This window comes from Spermophilus citellus (genome assembly GCF_964194105.1).
Source record: "Spermophilus citellus genome assembly, chromosome: 11".
Lineage (NCBI taxonomy): Eukaryota > Metazoa > Chordata > Mammalia > Rodentia > Sciuridae > Spermophilus > Spermophilus citellus.
In genome coordinates, this window is record NC_138192.1 from 21,304,541 (window position 1) to 21,324,996 (window position 20,456).

General features: G+C 35.7%; 1 protein-coding gene across 1 annotated transcript in view; it reads left to right on the forward strand.

The window, feature by feature from the left end:
* The window catches only part of NCKAP5 (NCK associated protein 5), an 858,948-nt gene that overhangs the window by 237,880 nt on the left and 600,612 nt on the right, over nucleotides 1–20,456 (forward strand). Inside the window, exon 3 of the mRNA XM_081262221.1 lies at nucleotides 15,998–16,071. Within this exon, the coding sequence (XP_081118347.1) occupies nucleotides 15,998–16,071 (74 nt within the window). The remainder of the gene's footprint in view (nucleotides 1–15,997; nucleotides 16,072–20,456) is intronic.

Genomic DNA, 20,456 nt, shown 5'->3' on the forward strand with positions numbered 1-20,456 from the left:
TGGTTTTATAGGTTTTGTTGTCAGATTTAAAACTGAGACACCCAGAATTCTTTGCAACTTTTGGTTCACTTTGTTTTTAGCATGAATAATATATAATCATCATTTTCACATATAGAGACATCTGAACCCTGCAGATTATTAGATCTGAAGAGGTGGCTCAGAGGATAATGTCTCTTCAGGAGCTCCTTCCTATATTTCCTGAGGAGTGTGTCAAGGGGATACGTATACTCTCCTGTAATATGTCACTTAATGTTATCATAGAGACCAAATTTATAGATAAAAGGAGAAAATGGTGACCAATTGTGGTAATTCAGTATTCTGCTGCTCTTTTGTAGAAAACACAAAAAGACAGAACAAGTTGGAAAATGTGTAGATACCTCATAGAAACACGATTCTGCTGCTTAATGAGAGCAAAAATATCTTAGATCAGGTACATTATTTTTGTTTTCACTATGAACATGGAGATGTAATGTGGTTGATCCTGAGGAACACCCATCTCCACCAGTAGCAGAAGCAATAGTGACTGAGAGAAAACATACGCTTGAGGGAGGAATGCTGTTTCCTCCAGGGTGATTTATGTTCATTGGTCACAAGTAGGAAATGCAGCTTAACAGAGAACCCACTCAAATCCTCAAATTCACCAATGCCCTCTGGCTTGAAGATAAAATCCAAACAAATTTTGTGTTTTGGTAGAGAAATGCAAAATTTCCTCACCCCAAAAGACATTGACCATTTCTTGAGGGAAAGCTGGTAAAGATAAACATGAAAACAAAGCAAAGAATTGTCAACTATCTTTATGACCCTCTGATATGGCAGAAGGCCTTTCCTGGGATACGCAGTTTATATGCTCCTAGAAGAGTTTTCTGGATCCAACAGGGACAGAACCAGCTTCTTTTCTAAACATCTTTGTGTTTACTGTCTCCTTTCCTGATGACATGTGAATGTTCAGAGAATATAGGGCCCTGACTTTTCCTTGGTAGAAAAAGTATTATAGGTATTTCAGAGAAGGTTTGGTCGATTGTTGGTTTGTTTGGTTTCCTTAGGTTCTCCAAAGTGTACAAAACCCCATTTGGGACACCATACCCCAAAGAGACACCAGGGAGAATTGGCAACATCTTATTCCAAATTTTGTTAAAATTGTATCTCCAAACTCCAGGTGATTCCTAGACTTATTGAAACTCAAGGGTGGGACCTGGAACTCAAACTTCTCCAGAGTCTCTCAGGCACACTGATCTTTAAGAAACATATGGTATTTTCTGGAAAGCTTTATTCTTTCTAACCCTAGCATCAGATTTCTCTTTCTTCTTTCCCACCTACCCTCCATAATGAGTCACCTGCAATGCCCCCTCTAGTAAATCTGTCTTTCATTTCACTAGTAAGTCCATGTTGGCAAATTTGGTCAATTTGAGGACCTTACTTGACCATTGAATGTGTTGGGTGCCCTTTTCTTCTTAGAACACTCTTTCCTGCATCACTTGGCTCTTCTGTTCCTCCCCCACTGACCTCTCCTTTATTGACCAGCTGATTTTTACAACCCGTAAATGCTGGATTCTGTTCTCTTTAGTATGGCTTCTTCCTAGGTAACCTCCTTCAGGGTCATGGCTCTATGTGCTAACCATACGTATTAGAATCCCAAATTCCTGAACACTAACAGTTTTATCAGCATCCACGCACACATATGCCACAGGCATCTCAAACTTAACTGTCCAGAGGAGGACAGTTATTCAAAACCCCTTGCACAAACATATTCCTTCCATAGTGATTTGTCAGTAAATGTTAGAGTCCAGTTGCTTAGATCAAAAATCAAATGTGTCTTTGATTCTGTTTTCTTCATAGCCCACATTCGATCCATCCAGTTAACACTTCCAAACACATCTTGAACTGAACAACTTAGCATGATTCTCCCTGGGATGACTCCGATTGAAGTAATAGTCATCTATTCTACTAGCCTCCAGCTAGTCTCCTTGCATCTGCTCCTGCCCCTCACCCCTGTGGTTCACAGCAGCCAGAAGGATCCTTTTGAGATTTATGGGAGATTGTTTTAATGCCTCACTCAAGTCTCACTACATTTGTTCTCTAGTTCACTGAGAACAAATGACACAGTTTTCACCAGAACTTTGAGGCTATCATTATCTCTTTCTTTCCTCCACTGCATCTCTACACTGTAGCCTCTGGCCTCTGTGCTCTCTGAAGTCCTCAAAACTTTTGTACTTGTTCTGCCTAGAATGAACCGCCAAAGTTTGTCACCTGGTATAGTTCCCTTATTTTCTTCAGGTGTTTTTCCAAAGTCTCTTTACTGTGCCTTCCTCCAGCATTCTTCCCCCCCACACATATACTCCTCTACTTCATCTGTTCCTTTTACTCTTCTCTAGTTATTCATTCCATGTAATCCTTTCCTCTACTTTTTTTTTTTAACTGTCTCTCATCCATAAAAATGTAACCTCTAGGAGGGTAGGGACCTCTGTATACTGACTGTACTCCCCAAAACTGGAAGAGTGTCTGAACATAATCCATGTATTTGTAGAATACTTGGATTTGGCCATATTTACACTGTTATTGTTAATATTTCAAGAGTAGAGTGGATGGTAATAGGGCTAATAAATAAACAAATCCCTGGTACTATAAGCCAGTGATCTGCAGAGTAGTTCCCAGATCAGCAGCATCAGAATTGCCTGGGAGCTTGTTAAAGATGCACGTTCTTTGGTTTCATCCCACACATACCCACTGAATCAAACTCTGGGGCTGGGGCCCAATAGTCTGTGTTAATCAGCCCTCCAGGTTGATTCAGTGAAACCAATGGGAACCATTAGTGGAAGCAAGCAAGTGTTGTCCTCCCAGAGCGATGCTATAAGCCAGTTCAAGTGCACTAACCTCTAGAAATGATTTCAGACTCTAATAGTGGGTAACACTGCTGATTTTTACCCCCTGACACCTATTATTTGTAGACCCTGTGCTAGGTGCTAGCACAGAAAAAAAATTATGTTGCAGCTCTCCAGAAAAAGCAAGGAGCCTGTATTCACTGGGTTCCAGTATAGATTTGTGAAATAATAGATAAAATCAGAACATAACTGGCCAGATTTTGAAGGGCATTAATAATAATAGACTCAGGAGACCATGAGGTACTGTAGTGAGTGAAATGGTCTTTTGTGATCCAGTAGTTGGGTGAAAAGAAAGGTGCAAAAGTACAGAACATTAATGCAGTGGGTACATTGGTTAATTCCTGCAGTGTTCTGATGTCATTTGAATTGAGTTAGTTCATGGCTTTCCAAAACCAAATTTATTCCACATAGAATAGCTGGGGTTGTAATTGAGACAGTAGGCCTCCATCAATGCAAGAAGAGAGGTTGAAATGAGGAGTTGGCTAACTTGTCATTTATATTTTTATGGTATCTTCTGTGTATGTCCCATCTTCTGTTACACTCACAAATAACAAATTACTGAATTGTGTAACTGAATTGTGGACAGATTGAATTAGTTTTCATTTCTACCTTGGGAGAAAAAAAATCCTTCAACTCATATAAGTGCAGCTTTGTTTCCTTTTTTACTTAAATTAAGTCCTTCATTTGGCTAATATGTATTTATCTCCAACACTGCTATTATCCTTTAAGTATGAAATGCTATAAAAATAATATTTAAAAAATATGGATTTCTTGAAATACAATAATCACTTTTTTTAACTTAAAACCACAATTCTCTTAATATTTTACTCAAAAAAGTAAATAAAAATAAAGCACCTTTGTCAAATCTAATTTAAAAAGTTTTAACTTGTGTAAATTCATACTACTTATCAGAGCACAGAATGTGAGAATACAACTTATTTTTTTACCCATACCTTTTAGTAGGTAGAGAAATCCAGGTGGAACCAAAAACAAATTTAGATGTACAACCACTATGAATCTGAAATTTTATTTGTTGGCTTTGTATTATAGTTTTGCATATAGTTAAGTATTCCCCCAATTACCAGAGAACAACTTGTTAGAGAGGCACATTCTTAGGCTGCATCCTACACCCATTGGATTTGGGTGGGATTGGACACCAACAGTCTGTGTTAATGAGCCAAATGGGTGAGGAGGGCTGTGGTGGTGGGAGTCATTCTACCATTGGTCTCCATCTCACCAATATAGATTCCACTTTGAAGGATGCACTTAAAAATCCACTTTCAGTTAGCTGTGACAGGATAATTTGGAGGCACAGTGTAAAATATGCTGAACTGAGCAATAAGACTATTTATTAAGGCTGTTACCATCTGACCCTTAACAAATTACTAACCTGTAATCTGAACATCACTTTTCTAAACTGAAATGTTGACCATGACTCCAAGACATTATAAGGATCTAATGGGGATGGATGTGGAAGCACTTCGGAAAACTGTAACAACCCAACTCTACAATTAATCAATAAAGTAATATTGAGATGTTAAATTCCCCAGTATTTCACTGCTTGTCATCTTTTCAAAAGAATTGGTGAACCCTTATTTTATCACTCACAACATAGACTAAGCTTCCCAAAATATGGTGTTTATAAATAGAATAAGAATTCATTTCTTTTTTAACGTGAAAAGTTAAAGGGAGACTGAAAGATTAGTGAACAGGTGTCCTAAGAATAATCACCTGCATCCTCGACATGCAGGTGATGTCTCTGGGCCAAAGGTTGTCATCACCTGGCCAGGTGTCAGAGAAGAGTGCGGAATGGGTGTTCAGTTTGTCTTTAGTTTGGAGATTCCCTGGATATTGCACATACCATTTCTTTTCACATCCCATTGACTTGATTTCAATCACATGTTCATCCCTTGCAGAGCAGGAGGCGGGAAACATCTTTAGCTTGGGAACCACATGTCTAACTGGTGAGTGAGGCAAAATGGATTTAAAATAAATAAGGGAGCTGGGCACAATGGTGTACACCTATAATTCCAGTGGCTCTGGAAGCTGAGACAGGAGGATAGAGAGTTCAAAGCCAGCTTCAGCAACAATGAGGCGTAAGCAACTCAGTGAGATCCTGTCTCAAAATACAAAATAGGGCTGGGGATGTGAATCAGTGGCTGAGTGATCCTGAGTTCAACCTCTGGTAACCACCCCCACTAAAAAAAAAAAAAAAAAAGAAGAAGAAGAAGAAGGAAAAATGCAAGGTACAGATATGCAGTGCCTAACAAATTAAAATGTGTTTCACAATTAAAACTTGCTAGGATGTGTCTATAGTTTTATTTGCAGTAATAGGCTTCTTGATGCCAAATAGTCGGCAATATAGCTTTTCAATGGACACATGTGGCTATAGGTCTATATTCAGTTACTGGTAATTCATATTGATAAAATTTTCATCTATGAAAGTCTATGGAGATTTGTTTTCACTCTGTGGGATTTGCTAGTCATTATTCTATCAGTTGCTACTCCATTTGATAGCAAGTTTTGGTTGTGATGATTTTCATGGTTTTAAATCTTTGATAGCCCCCGATGGCTCTGCTATGAATGAGCAATGAACATAAATCTTCAGGATTAAAAGATTGGACGAATGGGGGGAGAGAAAGGGAGAGAGAAGGGAAAGCATATGGAAATGGTAGGAGACCTTCAATGATACACAAAATTATAAGAGGCTATGAGGGGCAAGGGGGAGGGGGGGAAAGGGGAGAGAATTGAACAACAGCAGAGGAGGTAGAGAGGGAAGAGGGGAGGGGAGGGGAGGGAGGATAGTAGGGGATAGGAAAGGTAGCAGAATAAAACAGTCACTAATATGCCATTATGTAATAATGTGAGTGTGTAACAGTTGTGATTCTGCAATCTGTATGTGGGGTAAAAATGGGAATTCAAAACCCAATTGAGTCTAATGTATGAAAGATGATATATCATGAGCTCTGTAATGTTTTGAACAATCAATAAAAAAAATTACAAAAAACAAAAAAAAAACAACAACAAAAAAACATTTTTGTTGTTTTATGGAATTGTCAATAGCTTGTTTTTGGGTGCCATTCTGGGTTTGTATTAATAGATGGAAGTTAGTACATAGTAATTTTAGGAACTGTTGTGATAGTATAATAAAGTAGGACCTATATATTTGGCTATTCTCCCCCCATTCCTGGCAAACATGCCTTAAAAATTTGAAGTAAAATTTTTGGTCCTGATATTTTGTCTTTGACTTCTAGTGTTAGCACAGAGCTCCTGAATCTCTTGGCGTTTCTAGGGTGATAAAGTACATCTTATTCTAATAAAATGCTTTCAGCAGGCTCAGGATGGGGGCTGGTTGCTAGAAGAAACAGCCACAGGATTAGAAGGCTAGAACTTTCAGCCTGGCCCCACAATCTCAAGGGTAAGGAGAGGGATTAAAATTGAGTTGAAGCCGGGCATGGTGATGCATGCCTGTAATTCCAGCAACTCGGGAGGCTGAGGCAGGGGGATCACAAATTCAAGGCCAGTCTCAGCAGCTTAGCAACTTAGTGAGACATTGTCTTAATATAAAAATAAATCAACAAATAATGGACTGGGGTTGTGGCTCAGTGGCAGAGCACTTACCTAGCATGTGTGAGACACTGGGTTCAATTCTCAGCACCACATATCAATAAATAAAATAAAGGTCCATTGGCAACTAAAAAAAATATTTTTAAAAAGGGTGTAGGAGTGTGGTTCAGTGGTAAAGTGCCTCCAGGTTCAATCCCCTTCAAAAAAAAAGTTGTGTTCATACCCATGGCAGATAATGTAACCAATTATGCCTGCATAACAAGTCTTCCATTAAAAACCTGAAAGAACCAGGTCTGGGCAGTTCCCAGCATCCCAATATGTGATAGATAGTTCCTGGGGGGGGATAGCATGCCAGGAAAAGATATGTATGAAAGATTCTCTCATACCTCACCCTATGCTTCTCTTCATCTGGCTGTTCATTTCTATCCTTTGGGGTGTCATTCATATTAGATGAACATAAGTAAAGGGGTTCCCTGAGTTTTGTGAGCAGCTAAATCAATTTAATTGAACCTAAAATGAGTAGTGGGAACCTGGATTTATATACCTGTACAGACAAAAGTTTGGGTGGAAGCCATTACTTGTGATTGACATCTGATGTTGGGGACAGTCCATGAAATTGAGCCCTCGACTTGTAGGATCTGATGCTATCTTGAGGTAGACTGTGTCAGAATTGAATCAAATTACAGGATACTCAGCTGGTATCTGCTGGAGGATTGTTTGGTTGATATATAGGGGAAAATTCCCACACATCTGGTATCAGAATTGTTTTGTTGAGTGATGTATGAGAATAGATAGATAAACACTGCCTTCTGATATCTTTATAACTGCATGATTTCTTTATGATCATTATAACCACAATTAAAAAGTTCTGAAGGACAAGACTCATAGAAACATAATCTCATTCTCCTGTATTTTGAGTGTGATGGTGTCCAGCTAGTCATTTTACTTGTTCATTTATTTAACACAACTTTGAGAGCTGTGATGTTTCAAGTGCTATGATAGGTGTTTAAGTACCCACAAATGAAGGAAGAGACTCTTTGCAGAATGTTTTGGCATATCCACAGGGACATGTTTAGCAAAGCTAGACACACAGGTTTGCACCTTGAGAGGGTGACCTAGCACAGAGACATATATTTGGGTGATGAGTGAAATTCTGGTGGACAATGGAGTTTTCCATAAGAAAGTGAAAGATAACCTAGAATGGAACCTCACTCCTGATGCAGGGCCACAAGGAATGAAGAAGACTCAGATCTCATAGCAGTAGGAGACACTTTCAGGGAATACCAAGATGACAAGAATAGAATTTAAAATGTCAAGTGCAGCAGGAACTATTCATAAGATAAAAACCAAGCAAAATCATGAGATTCCATCTTGTGGAGGCCCTCAGTAGTTCTCATAGAGAAGTTGCACCTAAGGGTCTCCAGTGGAAGCAAGGTTGTAGTTGCTTGAATGGGAAAGAGGAATTAAAGATGGCTAATGGTGAAAGAATGGCAGTGGAATTAATCTGTTAAAACCAGGGCTCATCACAATTCACAATTGCTAGACTGTGGAATCAACCCAGATGCCCTTCAATAGATGAATGGATAAAAAAAATGTGGCATGTATACACCATGGAGTATTACGCAGCACTAAAAAATGACAAAATCACGGAATTTGCAGGGAAATGGATGGCACTAGAGCAGATTATGCTTAGTGAAGCTAGCCAATCCCTAAAAAACAAATACCAAATGTCTTCTTTGATATAATGAGAGCAACTAAGAACAGAACAGGGAGGAAGAGCAGGAAGAAAAGATTAACATTAAACAGAGTCATGAGGTGGGAGGGAAAGGGAGAAAAAAAGGGAAATCACATGGAAATGGAGGGAGCCCCTCATTGTTATACAAAATTACATATAAGAGGTTATGGGGGGAATGGGATAACAAACATGGAGGGAAATGAGTTACAGTAGACGGGGTAGAGAGAGAAGATGGGAGGGGAGGGGAGGGGGGATAGTAGAGGATAGGAAAGGTAGCAGAATACAACAGTCACTAATATGGCAGTATATAAAAATGTGATGTGCAACCAATGTGATTCTGCAATCTGTATTTGGGGTAAAAATGGGAGTTCATAACCCACTTGATTCTAATGTATGAAATATGATTTGTCAAGAGCTTTGTAATGTTGTGAACAACCAATAAAAAAAAACAGGGCTCATGAATTGATTTGTTTGTGGTGTTTAACAAGCAGTGTTGCCTGCTTGGATGAATTTATGTTGGCACAGATGCTGGTTAAGATTGAGACACCTTTCTATTTATTACCTTGCCTGTGTAATTCCCAGTGTGGGTATGTTCTTGTTTTTTTGTGTTTGCCGCGCAGATGTACCTTTTCATTAAGATGACAAAATAATTTTTCGAGGGCAGCATCACTTGTTATGGTAGTTAGTCATTTCCTAATTGTGGAAATTCCTGTATCTAATGATGTTTCTGTTGATTTGAACAGCTGGCCTCCTTGTTGTTGCTTCTTTGCCGAAAGGTGAATTGGGAATTCTCCATTAGTAGTCACAAGATTGCTTTCAGAATTTCACAAGCTTGCCATAAGTTATTGCTGATTATAATATGAGGATTATTTGGAGGGATTTTGGATATCTATAAGGTTTGATAGACTATTGTATTTCAAATTGCACTTCCAAAAGAATGACACCTCAGAATTTTGCCTCATTGGGATTCATTTTTAATGAGCCTCTCTCAGAAGTGACCTGTTTTAGACAACAGGAGGTTCACTTTAAATGCTGCACTTACATGCGCAGTGTTCAGTGTATCTATAAACCTCTAATCGCTTTAAATGTTTCATATTGATTGCCCTGAAACCCTTGCATAAAGAGAAATGAAAGGCAAACTTTCTGAAATGTATTTTTAAAATGATTCTAATTTTCAGAAATTTTAGCCAAGGAACAAATAGATGTCTCTTTAATGCTGTACCTTTTGTAAAAAAAATAAAATAAAATAAAACATATAAATGTGCCTTGGTATAACTTGATGTTCCTCGCCTCCTTAATCCCAGCTTTTGTGGAATGTTTTTTATCAGAACATTGACAAGGGCAAGAAGAAAGGGGTTCATTGTTTCAAATACCAGCTTAGCTGTAGAATAATATAAAGGAAATTGCTTTATTGTCATATTGTAAATCCAGCTTTCTACAATTTAATTATAATCAAATGTTTGTGAACATTATTTCTGGAGGTGTATTTCTCCAAATAGCATTTATCATCTAAAAAATGTTTATAGTGCACATATAGAATTTTAAAATTATAGAAATAGAAGCATACAGAAGAAAATTTAATTTATACTACAATACACAGTGTGCTTTGTAAAACCTTTATATACTTTTCCTGAATTGTGATAACATGGATATGTAGTTTTACATTCAACTTCCATTTCATATTTTATGGAATGTTTTGCTTTATATATTGCTAGTTATTAAAGAATTATAATTCTTAATGAAGCATGCTTTATTTTAATCATTTCTTTATTTTAATCATTTTAGAAACAGATGCACCCAGGTTTTTCAAATTTCACATATATTTTGAACATCATTTCCTTTATCTGATGATTTCCTCAGAATTTTTTTTAGACCTAAACCTCTAGATCAAAGGTGCATATACATTTTAAATTCACAAAATGCAAAACCAAATTGCTTTCCCCAATTGTGCAAATTTAGCCAAAGCACATCTTTGTACTTTCTCTTTTTTTGTTACCAAGTCAAGTACAAAACAATTTTTGTCCCTATGTATGAAGAAACTTCTCTTTTCCTGCTCTGATCCTCCCTCTTCCCATCACAGACACAGATGTGGATTCTATATCTTCTGAGATACTTATGTTTAATTTTATAATCTATTATGTTGTTTAGATATCTAAACAATGGCTCAACTACTTTAAAACCTTCCCTTTATATTGTGAATCCCATATCAATTCATTGATCAGATATTGGATGTGTGCATAAACACACTCATATTGGAATGTGTTTTTTATTCATCACTTAGGTATTTGATATGCACCCAGATACCTTTAAAATGTGCATATTTATCTCTAAATGTTTAATTAAAGAAGCAGGTTCTGTACTTTCTGAGTTCATGAATACCTAAGAATGTCCCTCTGTTTTTTTTTTTTATATAGAAGCTAATTGTTTTAAAATAATATTTTGAGTTTCTCTGTATAGTTAACTTCAATGGGTATTAGGGTTGGCCAGAAGCTATTGAGCCAACTCTTCTTATTCCTTGCTTAGAAACCTCTTAGGATGTTTGCAGCCTTGTTTTTAATTTTTCCCCTCACAGTTTTAGAGAACTCTCATGCCAGTGGATGTGTGGACTGTCCAGCATTAACTCTACTGAGATTCTGATGAGTCTTATTTATGCACATAAAGGAGCCCTGTGTTTTCTATCCTAAAATGTTTGTTAATTATCTGTTTACATTATACATTTTACTAAATACTCAAAATGTGTGATTGTTAAGCAAGCCTGTATTTTCTGCTCTTTCATTGGTCATCTCTATTCATTTTCATCTTTATCCTTTATTTCTTGATTTAGTAGTATAATGTTTATTTTGCACAGAATTGTGTGTCATCATTGTTGACTCTCCTATTCCTATCTAATGAGAGTTTTGTAATTTTTAGGAAAGTCAATAGAAAAATATATTCCTCAAGTTAGTAACAGTAACTTTAATAAAGTTTGTGCTCTGAGAGAGAGAGAGTTAGGCAAAGCAAGGCTTGGGAAACTGACATTTTTCATCGATGATATGTTGCAAATAATATATAATGACAATAGAAAAAATGTAGGTCATTTTTTAAAATTTCTAGATTATAGGAGGCTTAGTTTTCACTGACTGAGTTATGCACATGCTAACTTATTGCATAGAAATTAGTAATGGAAGGTTAGTGAATATGTACTTGATCTGGTCTTGGTTGGGAGTTTGATTTGTTTCCAAATGAGATACTGGGAAGTAGACTTTATTCAAAGTGAAAATTTCAGCGTCAATAAGCCAAAACCCATTGCCTATACGTGTCTAAAGCATCACTTTGTCATCTCATAATAAAAATAAAAAGCAGATTTCAATTATGTTACCACAGTTTGTTTCCTTAATTCTTAGCTCACCCTGCTCCCTGAAATTTTGTTTCATTTTGTTATCTTTGCTGCTCATTCCAGTAATCTTAAATCTAATTCTGCCCATCTCGGTATTTTTAAAAACTTTCTGCACATGTCAGACAGACCATGTCTTTCTAGACACTAATAAACAAGTGAAGGGTCTTTCTTAAAAAAAAAAAAAACTTTCATATTTTCTTGTCAATGGTTCTCTGACTCACACCCTTTCTTGTGACTGAGAATGATGATCTTTCTCTTGTCCTTTGTTATTTTTCATGGTTCTGTGTTGTGTCTTTTCTATTTGTTCTGAAATGATTGGTCCAGCACTCTTACCTCCCTGTGCCTTTGATATTCTGGAATGTTGGAGTCTATTCTTCAGTATGCACTTGGTACCAAAGTTCTAGTAGTAGCCACTGAGCCCTGAGCATTTTACTTAGTATGACTAGAGCCCCAGGGTACACCATTGCCTGCCCTAGTGCCACCCCACCATTATTTTTCTTGGAGTTAATCTCCAAACAGATGGACCAAATTCCCACTGGGAGTACTCCTGTCATAATCTTATAGAATTAAAAGGATTTCTCATGAGTTATCTAACTTTTATAATTCAGGGACCATAAATAGTAAACGTATCAGGGGAAATCCTAAATTCTTTTAGGTGGGGGAGGAATGGTTTCACGTAGCAAAAAGTACATGTGAACATCATCTTTTTCCCCTTTTCATATCTGTTATCCTTATGTGTGTGGGTGGGTAGGAGGGACAGGTAATAAGCTATACCCAAATATTTAAACAGGTAAACTCTACTAGGCGTTAGAAATAGGAGTGCTATAGATGAAAAGAAAACTGCAATGGGGAATGGAGAATCCATAATCTTACTTTCCCATTATTAAGTGTTTTTAAGATTTGTCTTCATAGTTATTTTTATGAAAAACTGGATAAAGCCAGTTTAAACAGCGACAGCTTATATTGTTATTTGAGATAGCTTTTAGAATGCAAGCCGGTGACAGCTACATTTAATGATTGGAAATCTGTATTATTTGACATAACAAGGCAAAAACAAGAGTTGGGAAACATTATCTATGAAAGTTTTTATAGATAATGTGTTGCAAATAATGTACAATGACACCAGGAAGATTGTAGATGCGTTTTCTTTTCTAGATTATAGGAGGCTTAGTTTTCACCAACCCAATGGTACACACATGAACTTAGCACCATATAAATTAGTAATGGAAGAAGGATCAGTCAACTTGATGTGAAAGAGTAACTGCATTTCTCAGGAAGTAAGAAAATAGTTTACTCTGAGCCAAATACAAGCAGGAACGTGTATTCAAGTTACCTAAAGTGCCCTTTTGAACAGTAGAAGAGGATACATGAATTTTTATAGTCACAAAACAAAAGAAAAACATAAACCACAATATTCACCAAATACGTTAGTAGGACAGCAAGTAGGTGAACTGTAGCAAAGTGAGGGCCATCTGTCCTATGGCTTTCAGATGTTACCTACAGCATTCTTGGCTCTAAGGCTGGTGCACAATACAGACTTCCTAAGCTTAGGAATATATCCTGAGATTTTTTTTACTCTAATAGTCACAAGATGTTAAGTCACATACAAAAGTTAAGGTGAATGGCTATTAAAAGGCCTGAGCTAGTCCAAGGATAATTTTGGCTCTTGACCTACAACATTCCTTGTTTCCATAGTTGCGATTTTATTAGTCAGCCAAGGTCAGTCTGCAGGATCTTTAATATTGATGCAGCTTCTTCAGAGAAACTGTACACTTAAAATTCTTGAAGTTTGGTAAAAGAAGAAAAATAAACAATACCCTCATCTTTTAAAGTGACTTCTCTTCTGAGAAGAGATGTATAGTATTTTGTAAAAAGCTATGCATAGTTATCCACATCGACGGGATTTGTTGTTACATATTTGTGCATGCACACAATATAATGCACCAATAAAATGTGAGAAATAAATAAATTCCTGCTAAAAGCTATGCATATTATTTGGCAGGCATGATGATATATACTTAACACAATTTTATCCTTATAACACCTTCATAGCTCAAGTCTGATTTATCCCTCTGATAAAGATGAAGAAATTAAGATTTAGAAAGCTTAACTAATTTTCCCAGGGGAATATAGCTAGTAAGATCAAACCAGGATTGAGCCTAAATCTCTTTTGAGTCAAAGGAAATATTTGTCATCACTATGTTTTTCAGATGCAACCTCTGACTTGAGCTAATCAGAATTAACAACACATGCATTGGTTTTAGTTCAAACTGTGCATGATTTTGCTTCTGCCTAACTCCAACTTTCTTTGGACTCTGCCCTTCATATTCCTATTTCTAGCCACACACTGGGATTTTTCTGATCTTTAAATGGCACATTTGAGATCTTTGAATATACTGAATCCTTTGTTTGCAATGTTCAGGAGGCTTTTCCCTATATGGTTTCAACCTTCTTTAGCAAGTCTTAGCTGATAACAGTCTTATTTGTGCTCAGTTTTCCAAAAGTGACTTCATGTGAAATAGCTTTTCCTCCCATTTCAAGTCTTCATTATCATCTGTTGATTTCTCTCATAGCATGTACCTGATCTGAAATCATCTGTTCATTTATTTGCTTGTCTCCGTTTTCAAAAGTACACACTCTTCCAGGGAGTGGTTTTTCTCTCTTAGTACTGTTTCTATAGAACTTAGAATAGCCCTTGTCACATCATAAATGATGGAAATTGTTGAATGAAAAATGGGTAAATGAATTTGAAATTTGATTCCATTTGGTAAAAATGTCTTAATAATCTTTTCAAGTGAAAATACTTAATAATTAGTCATTGGTAATGATGAGCATTCTAAATCGTGTTTCAGCCTTGATCAGCACACATAAAACCATAACCATATATGCTGGAACTTCTGCTTTGGTTTTAACATGCTGAATAGTAGTTTTATTTAACTAACTCTTCAATAGTTACCTGAAAATGAATGTTTATTTATTAGACATAAAACACTTCAACTAATTATCTGCAGCAGAATAATAATGTCTTAGAAGTATAAGTTTTTTTTTTTTAAAGAGAGAGAGGAGAGAGAGAGAGAGAGAAAATTTTTAATATTTATTTTTTAGTTTTCGGCGGATACAACATCTTTGTTTGTATGTGGTGCTGAGGATCGAACCTGGGCCGCACGCATGCCAGGCGAGCGCGCTACCGCTTGAGCCACATCCCCAACCCATAAGTTGTTTTTTTTTTTTTTTACCTAGACAATAATTTAGTATGCACTGAAATGTTTTATACTTAGTATACTGAGATTATTTAGAAAGGAAAAGGTTTTTTTAGAACCAGGATCAGAAATTCAAAACTAGGCTTTTTCCATTCTATCAGATCTCCCCCTAACACCTTTTCCCCCTTACTATACTGATATTCCTATAGAATAATAGATTATGTATAAAAAGGTATTTCAGAAGTAAAAATATCAATATTAATCAAAGCTACCAGTTTATTTTTTATCCCAGGAAACAGTAGGTTTTGAGGGAGATTAATGTCCCCCACTGGTCCATTGTAGGTAGCTGTTGTGTAGAAGCAGAGGCCTGTGGGAAGGATCTCCAAACAGAAAGGGGAAGAAGTAGCAGAATCAGAATGAAACAATATCATGAGAAGTTTTACACATTGTATTTGCTCCAAGTTATCAACTGGACCTCTATTATATGTGAACCTCATATTTCAGAAGCCACAAACTTAAAACATCAGTAGGATTCTCATGTGAAAAAAGATAATTCTTAATTTTTCAGACATTTTTCTTGAAAATAGGGTTAGATTTACACAAGTCAGTTCACATACACATTTCTATAGAATAAGATATACTTTACCTTTTATAACTTCTTATAAGCCAAAGATTTATATTCTAAGGCTGAAAAGAAGCAAACTCTGTTTCTTGTATTTATAAGGAGATGAAAGAATGTGGCCTTGTCTGTACATGTACATGAACGCACAGTGAATGGGATACATATATGAAGCATCCTATGTCGTTTAAAAATAAATTTTACCTAAAAATGATGATTATCAAACCAGAAAAATTAAGTCCTGTATTTTCTACTTTATTCATATTCTTTAAAGGCCAATAGCAACACATTGGCTCATTTACTTTTATATGGTAGATCACATGGGCTCCAGTGTACATAATATGAAATAAAGGCTTTTTTAGGCAAATAGAAGGATTTTTAGGATGACTCAGTAAAACTTTATTTTCTACAGAGATTTGTTTATAAAAATTAGCACATGATAATAAAGGGAAAATCATATTCATCTTCAAATGACTATGTTTATAAATCATGGAATCAAAGACTCTGAGACTGATGAGGATCCAAGGGCTTATCTTGTTGAAAATATTCCTTATAGGAATAGGGATAGAGTCTTAGAATCTGACTATTATAATGGGGTTTTGTCTTGTTCTGTTGGTGCAGGAATACATGGACTCTAATAAATACATTGAGCATCTGCTAACTCAACTGGAGGAGCAACACAGAAGTCTCTGGAGGTGAGTAGAATTCATGTTCTTGTCTTCCTTGTTTGTTCGGGTAGTTGTCTCGATAGCTTTGAAATTGACCATGGGTCAGGAGTTGGAAAAAGGAATTTTCTTCCAAATGGTGCCAGAGGCACCTTCGTGTATAAGAATAGTCAGAGGCTACTTAAAGAATGTGATTTCTTTAGTTAAAGTAAAGAAACAACACCAAAAGTTGTCCTTGAGTCAGACGTGCACCGTGCAAGAAGGATGGTGGGAATTCTGAAACTTGTCAAAGTCAAGGAATTAAAGATATTTCCCAGGTCTGCATGGCAAACTTACAATGTGGTGGGAAATAGAACACAGATTCTCTGATACTAAGCTACTGAAAGATTTTCTCTGAAAGGTAAAAAATGTCTGCTTAAAAGTTCTGCTTCTTTTCATCTTAAATGGGAATATTTTGGGAGAACAGTTGTGCAGTTCTCTGATATTTAGTTTTAGTTTTACTTGGTGGGTTCTGACTCTAGGTAAGGAAGCCATGTCAGAAATAGAAATTAATAAAATAGGAGTCACATTCCCAAGTTGTGTATACATTCCATGACATCTCTTGGGAATACACTGGCAAAGATGTTTGACGTCATTATTTAGCTCTTTAGGGTCCTTATTTTAGAGCCTTGTTGTCTATGAGTACTATTATGAAATTTCATTTTCCTATTTTAAGCTTCTATAACTCTTGATTTTTGAAATATGCTAATGCTTAATTTCATGATGCTTCACATGATACTAGAAATGTTTCATGTAATTACCATAGTCTGGTGAAGGGTCAGCAAGCCTCTAACCTCTTGAAGGGGAGAGCTTTCTCTGTATATTGAGATGGTAGATAAGTATATATTAACCCTGAGACTTTCTTACCAAACCTCATCCAACTCCATCACCACTGAACTCCAAGTAGGTTATTCCCTCTTCACTCATCTTTCCTAAGTAGTTCTAGTAAAACACTATATATTTTAATTCATTCTGTTCACATGGTTTGCCTACTGGAGAACAGATCTCTGATCATAGTAATAGAAAATATTCTTTTTGTATATATAGAAAAACTGCTGGTAGAATACAACAGAAGTTCAGTTGTTAAGTTTGCCCCAATAACAGGGACAGTTATTTTTATATTAACTAATACAAATATTTGCTAGGTTTGTTTATGAGAACCATAACCTAGTTTTGATAATTTTCTTTTGTGATCCAGTGTCCTAATAAAATCTACAACTATGCATTTATGGTTGTGTGCCTTTTTAATTATATTCTCCATGGATCTATTAGAAAGCATATTTTTAAACTGATATGCAGCTGGTATTCAATACTATATTTCAAATACTTGTATAGAATATTTTATTTATCCTATCTTTCAAGAGAAGAATATACAAAAATGATGACTGCTATCAAAGAAATTTAGAGTTTAATTTGGTCAGGAAGTGTATCTTAAATATATCATTGTGGAACAGTAATGGTTTCATGGGCTCTTTGAACTAAATAAAAACCTGCATGAAAAGGGCTATTTTTCCTGTTTTCTTGCGGTAGCTAATAAAAACCTTTTGGTCTTCTCAGATATGATTAAATTAAAATCCTATTTCAGGCATGGAGTTAGCCTAACATAAAGTAAGAGCTCAGAATTTTGTGTGCATTCACTTCCATTTTCCTTCAGAAATATTACTGTTGAAGAAGCACAGCCTTCTATGTGGAGTTGGAGGATCTAATAAAACAGCTCCATTTGAATAACAATAGAAGGCAATAATGGCATTTGAATAGTCAGAATAACTACCAGTGGAAAAAATGGAAATAGTAGCATTGAAAAGAAAATTAAAACCAATGATAGCAGACTTACATACAATTTACTGAAACATGAAATTACGTTTGATTATATTTTGCAAACAGATCCTGACTTGATTGACTTAAAGTGATAGAGTTTAAGATGATTATTACAATATCATAACTACAGCTGTAGCCAAATTGTTTTTGCTGAAGAATATATGAATATCATGGAGCAGTGTGGGAAATTCTTTCTAGTTATGATTAAGTTATGTAAATGCATCATTCATGGGTTGGGGTAGAATCCATGATGTGCAGAGGATCATGAAAATAACATAAATGGTATGTTATTCTCATACCATGTACATAAGAATGACTAGATTGCCTGAAGTTAAACAAATATTCCCATAAACAGTGTGACTCCTCTGATTTTATTGAGCTTTTGAATTTTGGTTATCATGGAGTGGGCTGTTTGTCACTGCTGCTAATATTAAATGATGAACTTCCATTTACATACCTTGAAAGACAAGTTCTGAATATATTTAGATCATCCAGTAGTAACTATAGTTAGCATTATTTTATGGCTGCCCCTTTTGAGGATTGATCAAAATCATGGTGGACATGAAACATGCTCTTATTTCTGCTTAGTGAATGATAAGAGTTGGAAAAAAATGATAGAGGATTGGGTATAACAATTACAAAGCTTCCTTGTCTTCATGAGAGGTTACAAATCTTTACATTTCAGTTGTTTCTTATAGCTTAACAATCTGCTATAATAAAAACATTGTTATCACATTCAAGTTATTTTGGGGTCCTATTTAGTATTCTACTGAAATAGACCTATAATCTATATCTGAGTTTTCAAAGTGCAAAGGAATTTGTGGAGTTTAAATTTAGATATCCAGCAACAAGCAATCATTTAGCTCAACTCTTTATACCAATATATTTTTTCTGAAGAGGTAAACTTCTGAGAAGTCATTTAATGAAAAGGATAAAGTCAGAATCTAGAATTGAATCTAAACCCACCCAGATTTATACTTAATTTGTAATTTGTTCTTCATCTCACTGCTTGATTTAAACAAACAAAAAAATCATTACAACATATACAGTGGTGTTTAAACACAATCACCATTTCCTGCATCTTTATTTGCTCTGATATGGAAACTTAATATTTAAAGGAAATGATTGCTTTGCACTTGATGATTTTCCTATCATGTGTCGCTATTTCTGATTTGGTTAAATATATCTGTGACTGACAAGAAAGATTCTGTTAAGAAAAAAACTTCTGAGAATATCTTTCTCCTAACATTTGATAAAAATCTTTATCCATTTGCAGCCTCAAATTAAGAGTTTAGAATAAACACAGACAGTTGGGAAATACAAATCAAATTCATGAATATTTATGGCATTAAAATTACTCTTTCATGCCACATGCAAAATTATGTATGAAAAAAATGGATTCAGCATCATACCATAATAATGAAAAGAGGACTGGCCTGGAGATTTTGGGGATTTGGATTTCTGTCTCAGCCTATCCAAATTAGCAGTTGATTAACATCTCTGAGACTGAGTTCCTTATCTTTAAAAAGAATAGTAGTAATATATCAAGTATTTGAGATTACTGATTGCTGAAATTATAGGAACCATAAAGTCTAGAAGAGTGTGTTGCATTTATTGACCATATAAGAATGTATGTTTTTGATAATACTTAAATATTGTGAATTGATACTACACAATATATATGTATCATAGAAAACTGCAAAGAACAGAGTAGACATGACTACTAAACATGCCTAACAGCTTTCCAGTAGTGTACCCAGAAAATATCAATGTATTCATTTTAGAATATTCATTATGGATATTCTATATTAATAAGTCATATTGGAACCTATAAGTTAATAAGGAAATCTGCATGACAAAAATCACATGACTATCTGGTGAATGAAGAGTGCTAGCTGCCAACCCGGAGATTCTAGATCACCTAAGTCCCTAATCCAGCTGTACCTGGATTAGGTTCTCTCAACGAAGGCACTGTTGGCATTCGAAGAGAGGTAATTCTTTTTCATCATGGAGATGGGTTGTCCCATGAATTGCAGGATGTTTAGGACCATCCTAGCTTTTACCCACTACCTGCCACTACCATCCCCTACTTAACCAAAAATGCCTTCAGAAATTTTCTGAGTATTCCCCAGAAGACAAAATCGTTTCCTCTCCTCACAGAGAACCAGCACTCTAAGTGATCTATGTAAGTATTTTCCTAAGCATATTCCAAGAAACACTAATACACTAGATCACTGTGTGATAGATATTTTGAGAAAAAAAAAAGATGAAAGTATGCTGTGGCCAAATTTGAAAAATACTAGATAAAACAAGGTTTTAAGTTTTTAAATTGGGAACATCTCAGAGCCATTAATATTGTTAATACGTGGTATGTATATTTATGCAAACATGATACAACATATATTTTTGACTTTTTAAAAAGTCCTCAAATACTACCTATTTTGAAATATTATCCGTGGATAAGGTTTCAGGAACATGCCTTGGGAAATGGTGATCTATATTCTTGATATCCAGATGTACATGCCCTGTACTTCCCCTCCCCTTCCTCACAGGTCCTG